Source organism: Mastigoproctus giganteus, chromosome 12, assembly GCF_048544385.1.
Source record: "Mastigoproctus giganteus isolate SK-2022 chromosome 12, ASM4854438v1, whole genome shotgun sequence".
NCBI lineage: Eukaryota > Metazoa > Arthropoda > Arachnida > Uropygi > Thelyphonidae > Mastigoproctus > Mastigoproctus giganteus.
This window is the reverse complement of record NC_143586.1, coordinates 143,030,048-143,044,935: the sequence shown is the minus strand read 5'-3', so window position 1 is coordinate 143,044,935 and position 14,888 is coordinate 143,030,048. Positions and strand designations below refer to the sequence as shown.

The following is a 14,888-nucleotide window of genomic DNA, read 5'->3' as shown; positions in this document are numbered from 1 at the left end:
CATTGTGGAAGTTGATAGGTTGAATAAATTTAAGGAAGAACTGGGCAGACATTTGGAGGGAATGGTGTATGTTTTTTTTTTTTTTTTTTTTTTGGCTGATGCTGCATAAGCTCATACACTTGCTTTCTTGCATCACATGCCACTACTACTACTACTACGTTGTAGAGCAGATATCATCTTTTAAGGGCACAAAAGGTGATATTGTTGTACACGTTGGCACTAATGATATTAAGAGTAGGAGACCGGCAGAATTACTTAACAAGTACAGGCCAAAGTTGAAAAAAAGCCGTGAGTTAAGGTTGAATCTGAAAGTGTGTAATTCGGCCCAGACACAATAGGAGGGAGTATATGATGAGAGCCTTGTCGATAAATTTAGCCCTGGAGAGATTGGGCAAGGCTCAAGGGGTATAATTTTTCTCAGCCTGCTCTGTGCTTGTTAACAGGAGAGACTGCTTCTACAGGGATGGTATACACTTAAATAGAAAGGGTGCAAGACTATTTGGTGATGCTATCGAGGCAGTGTTAGGAGGGTCGGAAAACTACTAGCTTGGTGGTATACATGGAAAAATATATTAACAGTAGCCGCTGGCAGAGGTGAAAGTGATTCTTGCACTGCTTCTATTGGAATGGGCAGCAGCCTGGAAAACATGGTGCAGGGGATTTCAGAGACTGCTGGGAGTCATTGCGGAACAAGTAAATACTTGGGCTGTGTTAGGGTAGCTAAGAATAGGAACAGGTGTATGTATACTTGTGTACACCAATGCTAGGAGTTTGGTAAATAAATTTGATGAATTTGAGGTGTTAGTCAAAACATCAAAGGCAGATATCATTGGGATATCTTATGTCTGTGGTGGCACACAGATATAAGGAATGCAGAAATGGAATTTGGGGAATACAATGTGTACAGGAAGGATAGACATAATAGGAAGGGAGGAGGGGTAATTCTATTAGTTAAGAAACACAAAATCCAAGGAAGTACGGCCAGTTGACATGAGTGGACAGAGCAGTGCCGAGTCAGTTTGGTGTGACATAAGCACTGGAAAAGAAAAATTGAGAATAGGAGTGTGTTATAGGCCTAATGACTCTGATGAGTATAATGAACAACTGAACAGAGAAATAGTGAGCCAGTTTTTTTTTTTGTTTTTTTTGTAGTTGTTGGCGCATCGACTTCTGTGGCCATAGTGCACCTCCCAAGGTTTTTGCAGTACTTTGATCCAAGCCCGAGGCAGGATTCGAACCCGCGACCTTTGGGTTGCCAGGCTGGCATTTTACCCACCTGGCTAGCCCGGTCGGCAGTGGGCCAGTAAATCAGAGTGTCTTATATGGGGGATTTTAATTTCCCAGATATTGACTGGAATTTGTGGGTTGGTCACTCACACACGAGCAAGGCTTTTGGGGATTTATTGGATGATTGTTTCCTACAGCAGCTAGAGGGAGTAATACTCTTGATCTGCTTATCAGTAGAGATTCTTCATACATTAAGAATCTGCAGATAAAGGAACCACTAGGTGGGAATGATCACGGTGTGCTCAAGTGGGATTTACTCAAAGAGGTAACTACCATCATGGATAAAGGGAAGGGTTTTTGCTTTCGTAACGATAACTATGGTGGTGTGTGACAGTTTTTAAGTTCTATATGGTGGGACTAACTGATGATGTTACCAGAAGCAAATTCAAAATGGAAAGCATTCAAAGAATTAACCCTGAAAGCTACTAGGATTTTCATACCAACTAAGAAATATTGTTCCAGGTTTAGGCCTAAATGGATGTCAGATGAACAAATGAGATGTGGCAGAGAATAAAAATGCATGAGATACATATAAATTAACAGTTTTCACAGAAGCCTATGGAAGATATAAGCTGGTCTGTAATCAAGTCACAAAGGAGGTTAGGTAGGCAAAGGCAGATTGAGAAATCTTTGGCAAAGGATGTAAAGAAAAACAGCAAACAGTTCCTTGCTTATGTAAACTGTAGGGGGAAGGGGGTGTATAAAATTGGTCCACTTGATATCGATGGTTGGAACCATCGATATCAAGAATTGGATTTCAGGAAAGCTTGATACTGTTGCAAATGACTGCTGCACAAATTGGAGCAGTGTGGCATTGGAGGCAAATTGCTGCCATGGATAAATGGATGGTTGAGCGAGAGAAGACAGAGAATAGTAATCAATGGTGGACACTGCTCTTCGTGGATTAATGTTGTTAGTGGAGTCTCCAGGTTCATTGTTGGGTCCATTATTGTTTTCTGTATTTATTAATTTTATTGATGATGGTATATCAGGCTAAATGTCTAAGTTTGCAGACAATACAAAGGCCGGCAGAGTTATTAATGACACTAATGACAGTGCACTACTACAACAGGATCTAGAAAAGTTGAGGAGATGGGCTGAGAGGTGGCAACTGAAGTTTAACATTGACAAATGTAAAGTACTGCATATGGGAAGCAGTAACTGCAGAGCCATGTATCAACTGTGTGGTACTACACTGACAATGGTAGAGAATGAAAAGGACCTAGTGGTAATTGTGCAGTCAGATATGTAGTTTTCTGAGCAGTACAGATGGTCTACAAGAGTAGCTCATGGTGTCTTGTCAATGAAAAAAGGAATTTTTCTAACAGGGATAAGGAGGTGATTTTCCCCTTGTATAAGGCAGTAGTCAGGCCACACTTTTGAGTACTGTATACAGGTCTGGAGGCCTCATTTTAGGAAAGATGTAGAGCTGCTGGAATGAGTACAGAGAAGGGCAACAAGATTAGTGAATGGAACAAAGGGTTGCTCTTATGAAGAAAGGCTTAAGTTTTGCAAATTACAGTGTCTGGAGACTAGGCACCTGCAAGGTAATCTGATTGAGGTGTATACGGCATTGAATGGTTTGAGCATGCTCAATGCTGATGGGATTCTTCCTCTTGCTTAGAATAATCACCTGAGATGGCATAAATTCAAATTGAGGAAAGACAGTTGTAGGATAGATGTGCAGAAGTTTGCCTTTAGCCAGCTGGTGCTTAATTTCCTGAACAAACTTCAGTGTGTCATAGAAGTCGATAGCTTAAATAGATTCAAAGAGAACTAAACAAACATTTGGAGTGAGTGGATGGGCGAAATGAGGAGGGGATTTTTTTTTTTTTTTTGGCTTGATGCTGTATGGACTTGCTTTCTTGGCTATATGCCTTTACTAATTCTAATACTTCTGCAGGCACTATACCACCTGGGCCAAAGCCCATGTGCATCCTAGTCTATGTCAACAAACTAACATCATTGCAATTTTGAAACAGTTCTAATTTTGTAAAAATTGTTAATTTAATCAAAATTTCAAAAATAACAACAACAATTTTTTTTTTTATTAACAACTCAACTCAAATGATGAGCAGGAGAGCATGGCCACTTAGCTCCACAGCAGGAATTGCACAGAGCACTATACATTGCTTTGGGTTACTGCAACCACCATAAGGTTGGTCTCACTTTGTAGCTTTTGTTCTGATGGGAAAAACATAATATCTTTAAACATCTGAACTCCCTTTGGGAAGAAAACAAGTTAGATTGATTAATCTCATTTAGATTGAGGGGTCTCTTGCCCAAGGTGATCTCTTACATCAACATGGAGGGCATGAACATCCTTCATCAACATGAACAACATGACTCTTAACATTAACAAATCCTAGCTGGTTCTCAAGCCAAGTCCCATGAGAAGAGAGGCAAGCATCTGGAACTGCAACCATGGCTTATGCCTGTGGTCAGCAGTAGAGACAGAAGGCAGGACGACATAAGTAAATCTCCCTTTCTCAAAGTTGTTCCTATGATCTTGTCATATGGACATCAAGTCATCAGTGATTCACTTCCAATCATATGGTATACTTATGGGAGCACCAGCCACTCCACCATCAAGCACAACCAGATGTCCAAAACTTCTGTGGGGATATTTCTCTTTACATAGTCTCATAGATCACTAATAAGCCTGCCATCTTACCAGCAAGGATGCTCAGTGCATTTGTAGGCACAGTTTGGTGCACAAAATTTATGCTGAGAAAGGAAAACGTCTGGGCCACCATCAGATGTTTTGTAATAGAAGTACTTGCAACCCTATTACACCAACCCCCAGCGACATATGTTATGATTGGAACACATACTCTTATATAGGAGGTTTAGGGTCTGCCTTAGATTAGCAAACGTAGTTCTTATGACCTTTTCAGAGCTCAGTGTATGGAGCCTTGATCTTACCTTTCAAGTATATAATGTGACCAGTAAGAGACAACCTCTTGCCAAGACATCAACCAAAACATAGGTACTTCACCTGCATCAAATACTTAAGGGAAACATTGCCATAGTGAACAACAGTTAGCCTCATTAAACCAAGAGTACTTCTCAGTATCACTATTGGTTTCAACTTTGAAATGGTGAACCTATACAGATGACTTCAGGTGATGAGCCTAAAACTGGCACTGTCCTCTCTTTCAGTTGTTTTCTGGATTCTCATATATCAAAATCAAAAGCTGCGTAAGTAACCAAATCAATACCCTCCATGTCATGTTTTAGAAACTCATCAGGACTACATTCTACATGTTAAGTCCCAGAAACAACTCCCAAGGGCAGCCATACTCAACACAATAGATGTTGTAGATGGTGAGTAAGAATGCAATACAGGGTCATCTAAATAGAAATGGTTTTATTAAGGAATGGTTTTATTTTATTCAGTATAGTTTTGTAAAGGGAAAATCACATTTAAATAACAGAAACTATTATGACAGTGCCACTCATGAGATGGATGCAGGAAATAACTTTGAGATTGTGTATTTAAATTGTAATTTAAACAAAGGATTTGACTACCTTGCAAGAGATATGCACCTAGCAGTGTATATGCAAGCACTTGTGTGTCCGTTTTTACTCTTAAATCTCTACCCTAACACGGCTCATATTTTCACTTCAATTTCACCTATCCCATATGAAACATATTAAAATGGGATAGGTGAAATTGAAATTGTTTTTGGGCTGATGTATAAGCTTGCTTTATTGAATTATTTGTCACTACTAATACTTCTCAGCAATACTGTACCTCACCATTACACTCTGTTCTCAAAGTACAGCAATACCTCGTTTAGCAAGGCTTCAAACAGCATGGGTTTCACTACAACACGGTTTTCAATTAAGTTTAAGTCGAAAATTTACTGTACATATTAAAACCTATTCAATAGCCTAGGTACGGTACATATATACTGTGGTGCCAACTCTATTGTCTCTAATGCACATGTGACAGTAGCTCCCCTCAGGCAGTCATCTGCAACGTGCAACAGTGTTCAGTATTCTTAATTTCATCTTGACGAGAAGACGTGATAGCTTTTCAAATTTTTAATTTCAAAATTTATTTTTTACCCTTTTAAATATGATCAGAAATATATCCACATCTTGGTCAGAAATCAAACAGAATGCATTCTGTTTGGCAGCATGTTTTGCCCAATTTCATAAATGATTTCACTGGTTTTGAATTGCAAGTTCAGACAACTGCGGAAGACATTGTGAAGATCAGAAAAGACTTGGGATTTGGAACTTTGGACACTGACAGTGTCCAAAGTTCCAAATCCCAAGTCTGACTGCATTGACTCACATGCAAGTGACTTAGACAATGCAACTCTCCTTGAAATTGATGAGCAAACCGCATATGAAGAAGAGGAAAACAATTCTGAAGTGGCACCAAAAGTATTTTAAACAGAAGAATTGGAGAAAGTTTTTCAGGGGGTTGACATGGCCTGTGAGGCAATTATGAATGGAGATCTGAATGTTGAACTTAGCATCAAGATACGGCAAATTTTACAAGATGGGATTTGATGCTACAAAGACTTGAACACTGAGAAAAAGAAGAGATGACTTCACCAGACATCATTATTGAAATACCTAAATAAACAACTGCCATTTTTTAAAGTTTTTTTTCTCATCTCGTGATGTTACCTTTTCATTAAAAAATGTTTGCAATATTTTTTAATTTCAAATCCTTTTAATAGGCTATCAAGTGCAAATTTGTATAGATTTATTATAATTTGTTTATAGAAAATTTCTCTGCTATGCATTCAACTAAAACCCATTATAATTATACCTCAATCAGCATGGTTTCACATAACACGGAATAGTTTTGGTACCAATTATCAGTGCTATGTGGGGGTATTGCTGTAGTCCTTCAGAACAAAATATAAGTTTCTAGCACACAGAACCATATGAGCCCTGCACAGGATGTCCCACCACAGGGCACTGAAGGCACCTTAAAGTAAGCGAACAGATCCAGGATATGTCTGTCCCTCCAGACTCGATTGCTCACCCAGGAAAAAACTGCCAGAGAACAAACTGTTACATTGAGGGTGGAGCCAACATTGGAATCCATTGCTTCAATGATGTTTTGGTTCCCCAATGCTGATTCATGTTTTCCAGATACTGGATATATCTATCAATATATTCATTGCACAGTCAGTAGAATGAGAAGAAATATAATGACCCCAGTGGACCTTGCAGACTCCGTGTGAAAAAGAGAGAGCAGTCATATTATAACCAAGTTGGAATTCTTCATGACTATGTCTTGACTGAGGAGTATTACTGAATTGAACAATCTTGTACACCAGGGGATATCCCATCACTCTATCACCTGTGGTGTACAGCTCCTCAATCAGCACAAGGTTCATGGCCCATTCCTTCATAGCTTTAGTAAGTTGCAGCATAACCTCTTTTGTCCTCTGTCCATTAACATGCATCGCTAACCAACTCACTGTCTTGCTCTGACTCCCTATAATTAGTTCATTGTTAGCATTAGCATTAGTAGAGGCATTTGATGCAAGAAAGCAAGCTTATGCAGCATCAGCCAAAAAAAAAAAAAAAAAAAAAAACCCACTTCCACTTCACCCCTCTGTTCGTTCAAAATACCTGTCCAGCTGAGCCTTAAACTTATTTAGGCTATCAACCTCCACCACAAGGGATGGAAGTCTGTTCCACCAACCAACCTGCCGACCAGGCTAGCCGAGTGGGTCAAGTACCTGCACGGCAACCCAAAGGTCGCGGGTTCGATTCCCGCCTCGGGCTTGGATCAAAGTACTGCAAAAACCTTGGGAGGTGCAATATGGCCACAGAAGCCGATGCGCCAACAACTACCAAAAAAAAAAAAAAAAAAACCAACCAACCACCCGCTGGCTAAAGGCAAATTTCCGCACGTCTATCCTACATCTGTCTTTCCTCAATTTGAATTTATGCCCTCTCAGGTGATTTTTCTGAGCTAGAGGAAGAATCCCATCAGCATTGAACATGCTTAAACCATTCAAGGCTTTATACACCTCTATCAGATCACCTCGCTGGTGCCTAGTCTCCAGACACTGTAATTTGCAAAACTTAAGCCTTTCTTTGTAAGAGCACCCCTTTGTTCCATTCACTAATCTTGTTGCCCTTCTCTGTACTCGTTCCAGCAGCTCTACATCCTTCTTGAAATGAGGCCTGCAGACCTGTATACAGTACTCTAGGTGTGGCCTGACCATCGCCTTATACAATGGAATAATCACCTCCTTATCCCTGCTGGAAAAATTCCTGTATATCATTGACAATACTCCATGAGCTACCCTTGCAGCCCGTCTGCACTGCTCAGAGAACTTCATATCTGCCTGCACAACCACCCCCAAGTCCCTTTCATTCTCTACCACTGTCAGTGTAGTACCACAGAGTTGATACATTGCTCTGGGGTTGCTGTTTCCCATGTGTAGTACTTTACATTTGTCAATGTTAAACTTCGTTTGCCACCTCTCAGCCCATCTGCTCAACCTTTCCAGATCCTGTTGCAGCAGCATAGTATCAGTAGTGTCCTTGACAACCCTGCCAACCTTTGTATCGTCTGCAAACTTGGACATTAAGCCCGATATACCATCATCAATATCATTTATAAATACAGAAAACAATAATGGACCCAACACTGAGCCCTGAGGGACTCCACTAATAACATCAGTCCACGATGAGCAGTGTCCATTGATTACCACTCTCTGTCTTCTCCCCCTCAACCACCCCTTTATCCATAGCAGCAATTTGCCTCCAATGTCACACTGCTCCAATTTGTGTAGCAGTCTTCCATGTGCAACAGTATCAAAAGCCTTTCTAAGATCCAAGTATATAATATCAAAGTTATTCCCTGCATCCAGTTCTTTTGTGACTGCATCATAGTATCCAATCAAGTTGGTCAGGCAAGACTTCCCCTTAACAAAACCATGCTGTGTCTGAGCTATAACTGAAGTCTTGTCTAAATGATCTTGCAGTGCTTCTTTAACCGGTGCCTCCATTACTTTTCCTGGAACAGAAGTTAGGCTCACAGGTCTATAATTACTTGTGTCAGCCTTTGATCCTCCTTTGTGAATTGGGGTCACATTTGCACATTTCCAGTCTATGGGTACCTCCCCTGAGTCCAAGGAAGCTCTCATAATTATGGCTAAGGGTTTGCTTACTTCCTTTGCTGCCTCCTTTAATATAACTGGATAGATCCCATCCACCCTGGGTGCCTTTCTTGTGTTTATCTTCAACAGTTTCTCCTCCACTTTACTCCCAGTTATTTCAAGATTCTGTAGCTTACTGCTAGAGTTGAATACACCTCTGGCATTCCCCTCGCTGAATAACTCCTCATGTGTGAATGTCGATGCAAAATATTCATTTAGTTTGTTAGCTACCTGAGCAGGATCATCAACACTTGACCCATCAATATCAAGTGGACCAATCTGATTCATCCCCTTCCTTCTAGAGTTTACATAAGTAAAGAACTCTTTGCTGTTTTTCTTTGCATCCCTTGCCAAGGATTTCTCGTAATCTGCCTTCGCCTGCCTAACCTCCTTTGTAACTTGGTTGCATATCAACTTGTATCTATCATAGGCTTCTGTGTCATGTGTTAATTTGTATGTATCCCATGCATTTTTCTTCTCTGCCATATGCCTCATTAGTTCATCTGTCATCCATTTTGGCCTAAACCTTGGGGGGAGACAAAGACCAATAGATTGACAGTAGCCACTGGCAGAGGTGAAAGAGATTCTTGCACTGCTTCTATTAGAATGAGCAGAAGCCTGAAAAACAAGATGCATGGTATTTCAGAGACTGCTGGGAGCCATTGCGGTACAAGTAAACACATGGGTTGTGTTAGGGTAGCTAAGAATAGAAACAGGTGCAGGTATACTTGCGTGTACACCAATGCTAGGAGTTTAGTAAATAAATTTGATGAATTTGAGGTATTGCTCAAAACATTGAAGGCAGATATTGTTGGGATATCAGAGACGTGGTGTCACACAGATATAAGGGATGCAGAACTGCAATTTGGGGAGTACAACGTCTACAGAAAGGATAGACTGGATAGGAAGGGGGAGGGGTTATGCTATTAGTTAAGAAACACATAAAAACCAAGGAAGTGAAGCCAGTCGACATTGCTGGACAGTTCAGTGTGGAGTCAGTTTGGTGTGACATAAGCATTGGGAGATCAAAATTGAGAGTAGGAGTGTGCTATAGGCCTAATGGCTCTGATGAGTATAATAAGGAACTGTACAGGGAAATAGAGTGGGCCAGTAAATCAGAGAGTCTTATAATGGGAGATTTTAATTTCCCAGATATTGACTGGAATTTGGGGGCTGGTTACTCACACACTACTTGGTTACTCACTTGTTTGATTGTATCAATAGCTCTTTTGTAATCAGGACATTCTTTATTGACAGCAGCAGTGTCAGACAGTAACTTTCATCTCCAACGTCGATAATATCTGGGTGGTTCTTCCTTGATCAGACAATCCTTGAATGAATTTCTATCCACCGAGCAATATCCATAAAATATTTCATCATTTCAAAATTTTGCAATGTGTCATACACCATGCACTTAAAGCAGTGGGGTAGCGGTAATTACAGCTCTCACCACCAATATCATACAGGTGAAAAAAACAAATTCTGAGGTCAGAGCTTCTCTTTCTAACAAAGCTTTGGAAATCTGTTGATATCCAAGCCTAGAGAGCAGAGGCATTATAAACAGAGGCTTGACTCAATGTTTCTGAAGCAGGCAATATCTGTTGATGGTATATGTCTGTCACGATGCAGTCAAAATTAGTTGTCTAACAGAAAACCCAAACAGAAATCCACAGATACAAAAATTCCTAGGTAAGCTAATGTTTGAAAGCATACTATACTGGTAAACAATCCTGTGTCTGTATTTTATCATTATTATTATTATTATTAGCCATGTGGTGCAAAGTAGCCTGAGGCTTTTGCTGCACTGGCCAAAAAAAAAAAAAAAAAAAATCATGAGTTACCCTGAGAGAAAGAGAGAGAAAGTGTCAGGAGTAGCAAGGAATTGCAAAGAAATAGATGAATGATGATATCCAGCTCAGCACCCTGGGTGTGCCAAACCCAAATCACCAGATGTGAGCCCCTGGGATTATTATAAAATATACATTTGTGGTTTTATATAACCTATTTTTTGCTCCTGTTCTTATTTGGTTTATTGTAGATAGTGCATAACCCCTGTTTTGAAATCTGTTAGTTAATATTTTTATCTCAGTGTTTAAAGCCAATTCAAACATAGAATACTTGTATGCGTTGAGAAACTGGTTTAAGATAATCAACCTTTTATAAGTAAAAGGACAGTAACTGTTGTAATGTAAGGACATACCAGTAGTAGTGGGTTTTCTGTATAAGTTACTCAACTTACACAAATTATAAATTATATAGATTACATAAAACCATACCAGCCAATAATAGTAACAAAAAAATATTTTATTTCCTTTCCATATATAAAACAATGATACAACCAGATAAATAGACTTTTCAAAGACACAGAATTCAAAATTGTATCCAGACCCACAAAGAAACTACATGCAGTTCTAAACAAGTGCTCAGTCCAATTTTCCTTTGCATTTCAAATAAATAATTAAGTTTATAATATATCTTGTAAAGACTGCAATTCTTCATACCAGGGCTCCACACTTTGTAAACTTGATACGAGGGTTAAGCAACATTTGGCATTCTATCCTTGCTTCCTGTTCTTCTGCTTCAGAATAACTTTCCATGCAGTCAATGAAGGCCACACCTTTCTATTCAACAAATCTAAAATACTTAAGTCAACATAATTATACAAAGTTATTAATTGTTTACTAATCCCTCTCTGCACCTTATCAATCAGGTCACCTCTGAGGGATCTGGTTGCCGAGCTCCATAGTCTATCCTCATACAGTCGTACTTTTGCTGATCTCACCATGCAAGTTGCCCGTCTTTGGACCCTTTCAAGAAGCTCAATGTTTTTTTTTCAGATTTCCATACCTGAACACAGTATTCCAAATGTGGTCTTACAACTGCAGTGGGACTATGACCTCTCTATCTCTACAGGATAATGTTCAATAAATCATTGAAAGAACACCATGGGCTTTCCCTGCCTGTTAGGGCTCCACACTTTGTAAACTCGATACGGGGGTTAAGCAACATTCGGCATTCTATCCTTGCTTCCTGTTCTTATGCTTTGGAACTCACTTTCCATGCAGTCATTGAAGGCCACATCTTCCTATTCAACAAAGCTAAAATACTTAACATTCAGTGTTAAGTATTTTAGTATAATTAACAACTTTGTATAATTAACAACGTTAATTATACAAAGTTATTAATTGCGGAGACCCTTGAAATTAAACTGCACCAAAATTTGATTAATGTGCGTCACCTACTGTCTCAGATTCTTGGTACTAGCATCAGTTGTATTGGTTACTAGTGAAATTTAATGTATTAGTTATTAGTGAAATTTAATTTCTAATGCAGTGGAAACTTTAAAAAAAAAACACCTGCTTATTTAAAGTTACTCAATTCCTGTATAATCAGGTCCACATTTCCGGCGCATGACTCGTGATGATCGTCAGAGAGCATTACTGGAGCAATATTTTTTCCTTTGCATTTGTGAAGCCTGTGAAAATGAAGATGAAAGGGAACAGAGATATCAGGTAAGGGATATGAAGGTGTCATAAGATCTTATTCAGTACCATATTTATTCTAAAATATGTAAAATCATATTGAACCTTTCATATTGAAAAGGGATCAGAACACTTAATAAAGCAGAGGTTATATATACTGTACTTTAATTTGTGACTTATAATAATAATTAATTATAATTTTAAAATGGCAAATTAGGTGAGATGTCACATGCAATGTGACATGAAGAGGAAAAGGTTATAAAGTATATAAGATACATTAAAGCAGAATTGCAAAAACAAAATCTGTTCTTATAAGAACAAGTTGTATGTTTCTCTGTTCACCAGTCTCCACCAAACTGTAACTACTAAGTTTCTGAGAAGTAACCTGATGGGAGTCAAAATTTATATCCGGCTCTCATAACAAAGTTAATTAAAATTCTTCCAGAATGTCATTCTGATTGAAAGGCAGTGGAAACATTGCTCTGTACAGGTATACAGAATTCATAAATTCATTTGAACTACCAGGGATGCCAGCACATCTTCTGAAATTAAAAGTTGGTTTACCAGTAATGTTGAGATCTCTTGATTCTCCAAAACTGTGTAATGGACAAGATTAGTTGTTAATATTTTATTGAGATGTGTTATTGAAGTAACAGTTAGAAACAATATAGTTTATTAGGCTTTTTGCCAACATTATTATACATTAATATGACATTTTGGGTATCTTACCGGTACCCGCCATCGTAGGTAAGTTACCCGAAACATCATATTAATGTATAGTAATGTAGGTGAACAGTCTAATATGTCCTTTCCTAGCTATATTGAAGTTAGAAACAATCCAAAACTTTTCAGAAAATATAATCCAGAGTTGTGTCCAGATACATCCAGAATTATCACTATTAGAAACAACCCCTTAGAAATTATTGCCACAAGGAACATAAACAACTTTACTAAACTTATAAGTGTAACATCATCATCTTTTCAAGGATTTAGGCCAGCTGCCCTGTTCTGGTCTCAGTCCATCTTTTCTTCGGACGTCCTGGATCTCTTCTTCCAACTGGCCAATATTTCATAATCTTCTTTGGTAATCTTGCTGGATGCATTCTATCCAAATGATTAATCCATGATCCAGATGATCCAATAATAGATTCTATCTATTATTGGATAAATACGTAATTCTTTATGAATATCACAGTTTTTCTTCTTGTCTAATAATTTATAGCCACTGGTTTGGCGAATAGATTTCACTTCAGCACTTTCAATCCTTTTCTCATCTTTTGATTTAATTCTGTTTCACTTCCATAGAGTAAAGTGGGTCTTGCTATCTTATAAGCTTTTATCCTTGTATGCCTTTGAATGCTTTCGTAAAGGCGACTACAATGGACTGAGACAGTATTTAAATTCTATACAGTGGGACCAACAGATGATGTTACCAACAGCAAATTCAAAACGGGAAGCATTCAAAGAACTTATCTTGGAAGCTACTAGGCTTTACATACCAACTAAGAAATATTGTTCAAGGTTTAGGCCTAAACAAGATGCAGGATATTTCAGAGACTGCTGGAAGTCATTGCGGTACAAGTAAACTCATGGGTTGTGTTAGGGTAGCTAAGAATAGAAACAGGTGCATGTATACTTGCGTGTACACCAATGCTAGGAGTTTAGTAAATAAATTTGATGAATTTGAGGTATTGCTGAAAAAATCAAAGGCAGATATTGTTGGGATATCAGAGACGTGGTGTCACACAGATAATAAGGAATGCAGAACTGGAATTTGGGGAGTACAAAGTCTACAGAAACGATAGACAGGATAGGAAGGGAGGAGGGGTTATGCTATTAGTTAAGAAACACATAAAATCCAAGGAAGTAAAGCCAGTTGACATCGCTGGACAGTGCAGTGTCGAGTCAGTTTGGTGTGACATAAGCATTGGGAGATCAAAATTGAGAGTAGGAGTGTGCTATAGGCCTAATGACTCTGATGAGTATAATAAGAAACTGTACGGGAAAATAGAGTGGGCCAGTAAATCAGAGAGTCTTATAATGGGGGATTTTGATTTCCCAGATATTGACTGGAATTTGGGAGCTGGTCACACACACACACTAGCAAGGCTTTTGTGGATTTATCGGATGATTATTTTCTACATAAGCATGTTCGGGAGACAAATAGAGGGAGTAATACTCTTGATTTGATCATCAGTAGTGATTCTTCATGCATCAAGAATCTGCAGATAAATGAACCACTAGGTGGCAGTGATCACAGTGTGCTGAAGTGGGATTTACTCAAAGAGGTAACTACCATTAGGGGTAAAGGGAAGGGTTATTGCTTTCGTAAAGGCGACTATGATGGACTGAGACAGTATTTAAATTCTATACGGTGGAACCAACTGATGATGTTACCAACAGCAAATTCAAAATGGGAAGCATTCAAAGAATTAATCTTGGAGGCTACTAGGCTTTTCATACCAACAAAGAAATATTGTTCAAGATTTGGGCCTAAATGGATGTCAGATGAATGAATTAGACATGTGACAGAGAAGAAAAATGCATGGGATATATATAAATTAAATTATGTGACACAAAAGCCTATGATAGATATAAGCTGGTCTGTAATGAAGTTACAAAGGGGGTTAGGCAGGCAAAGGCAGATTATGAGAAATCTTTGGCAAAGAAAAACAGCAAAGAGTTCTTTACTTATGTAAACTCTAGAAGGAAGGAGATGAATCAGATTGGTCCACTTGATATTGATGGATCAACTGTTGATGATCCTGCTCAGGTAGCTAACAAACTAAATGAATATTTTGCATCGACATTCACACATGAGGAGTTATTCATCGAGGGGAATGCCAGAGGTGTATTAAACTCTGGCAGTAAGCTAGAGAATCTTGTAATAACTGAGAGTAAAGTGGAGGAGAAATTGTTGAAGATAAACACAAGAAAGGCACCTGGGGTGGATGGCATCTATCCAGTTATA

The 14,888-nt window shown here is 38.7% G+C and overlaps 1 protein-coding gene across 1 annotated transcript in view; it reads left to right on the top strand.

Moving 5' to 3' along the window:
* The window catches only part of LOC150077478 (protein-lysine N-methyltransferase SMYD4-like), a 336,848-nt gene that overhangs the window by 233,030 nt on the left and 88,930 nt on the right, over nt 1–14,888 (top strand). The window contains exon 14 of the mRNA XM_090385914.1: nt 11,829–11,947. Coding sequence (XP_090242040.1) covers nt 11,829–11,947 — 119 coding nt within the window. The remainder of the gene's footprint in view (nt 1–11,828; nt 11,948–14,888) is intronic.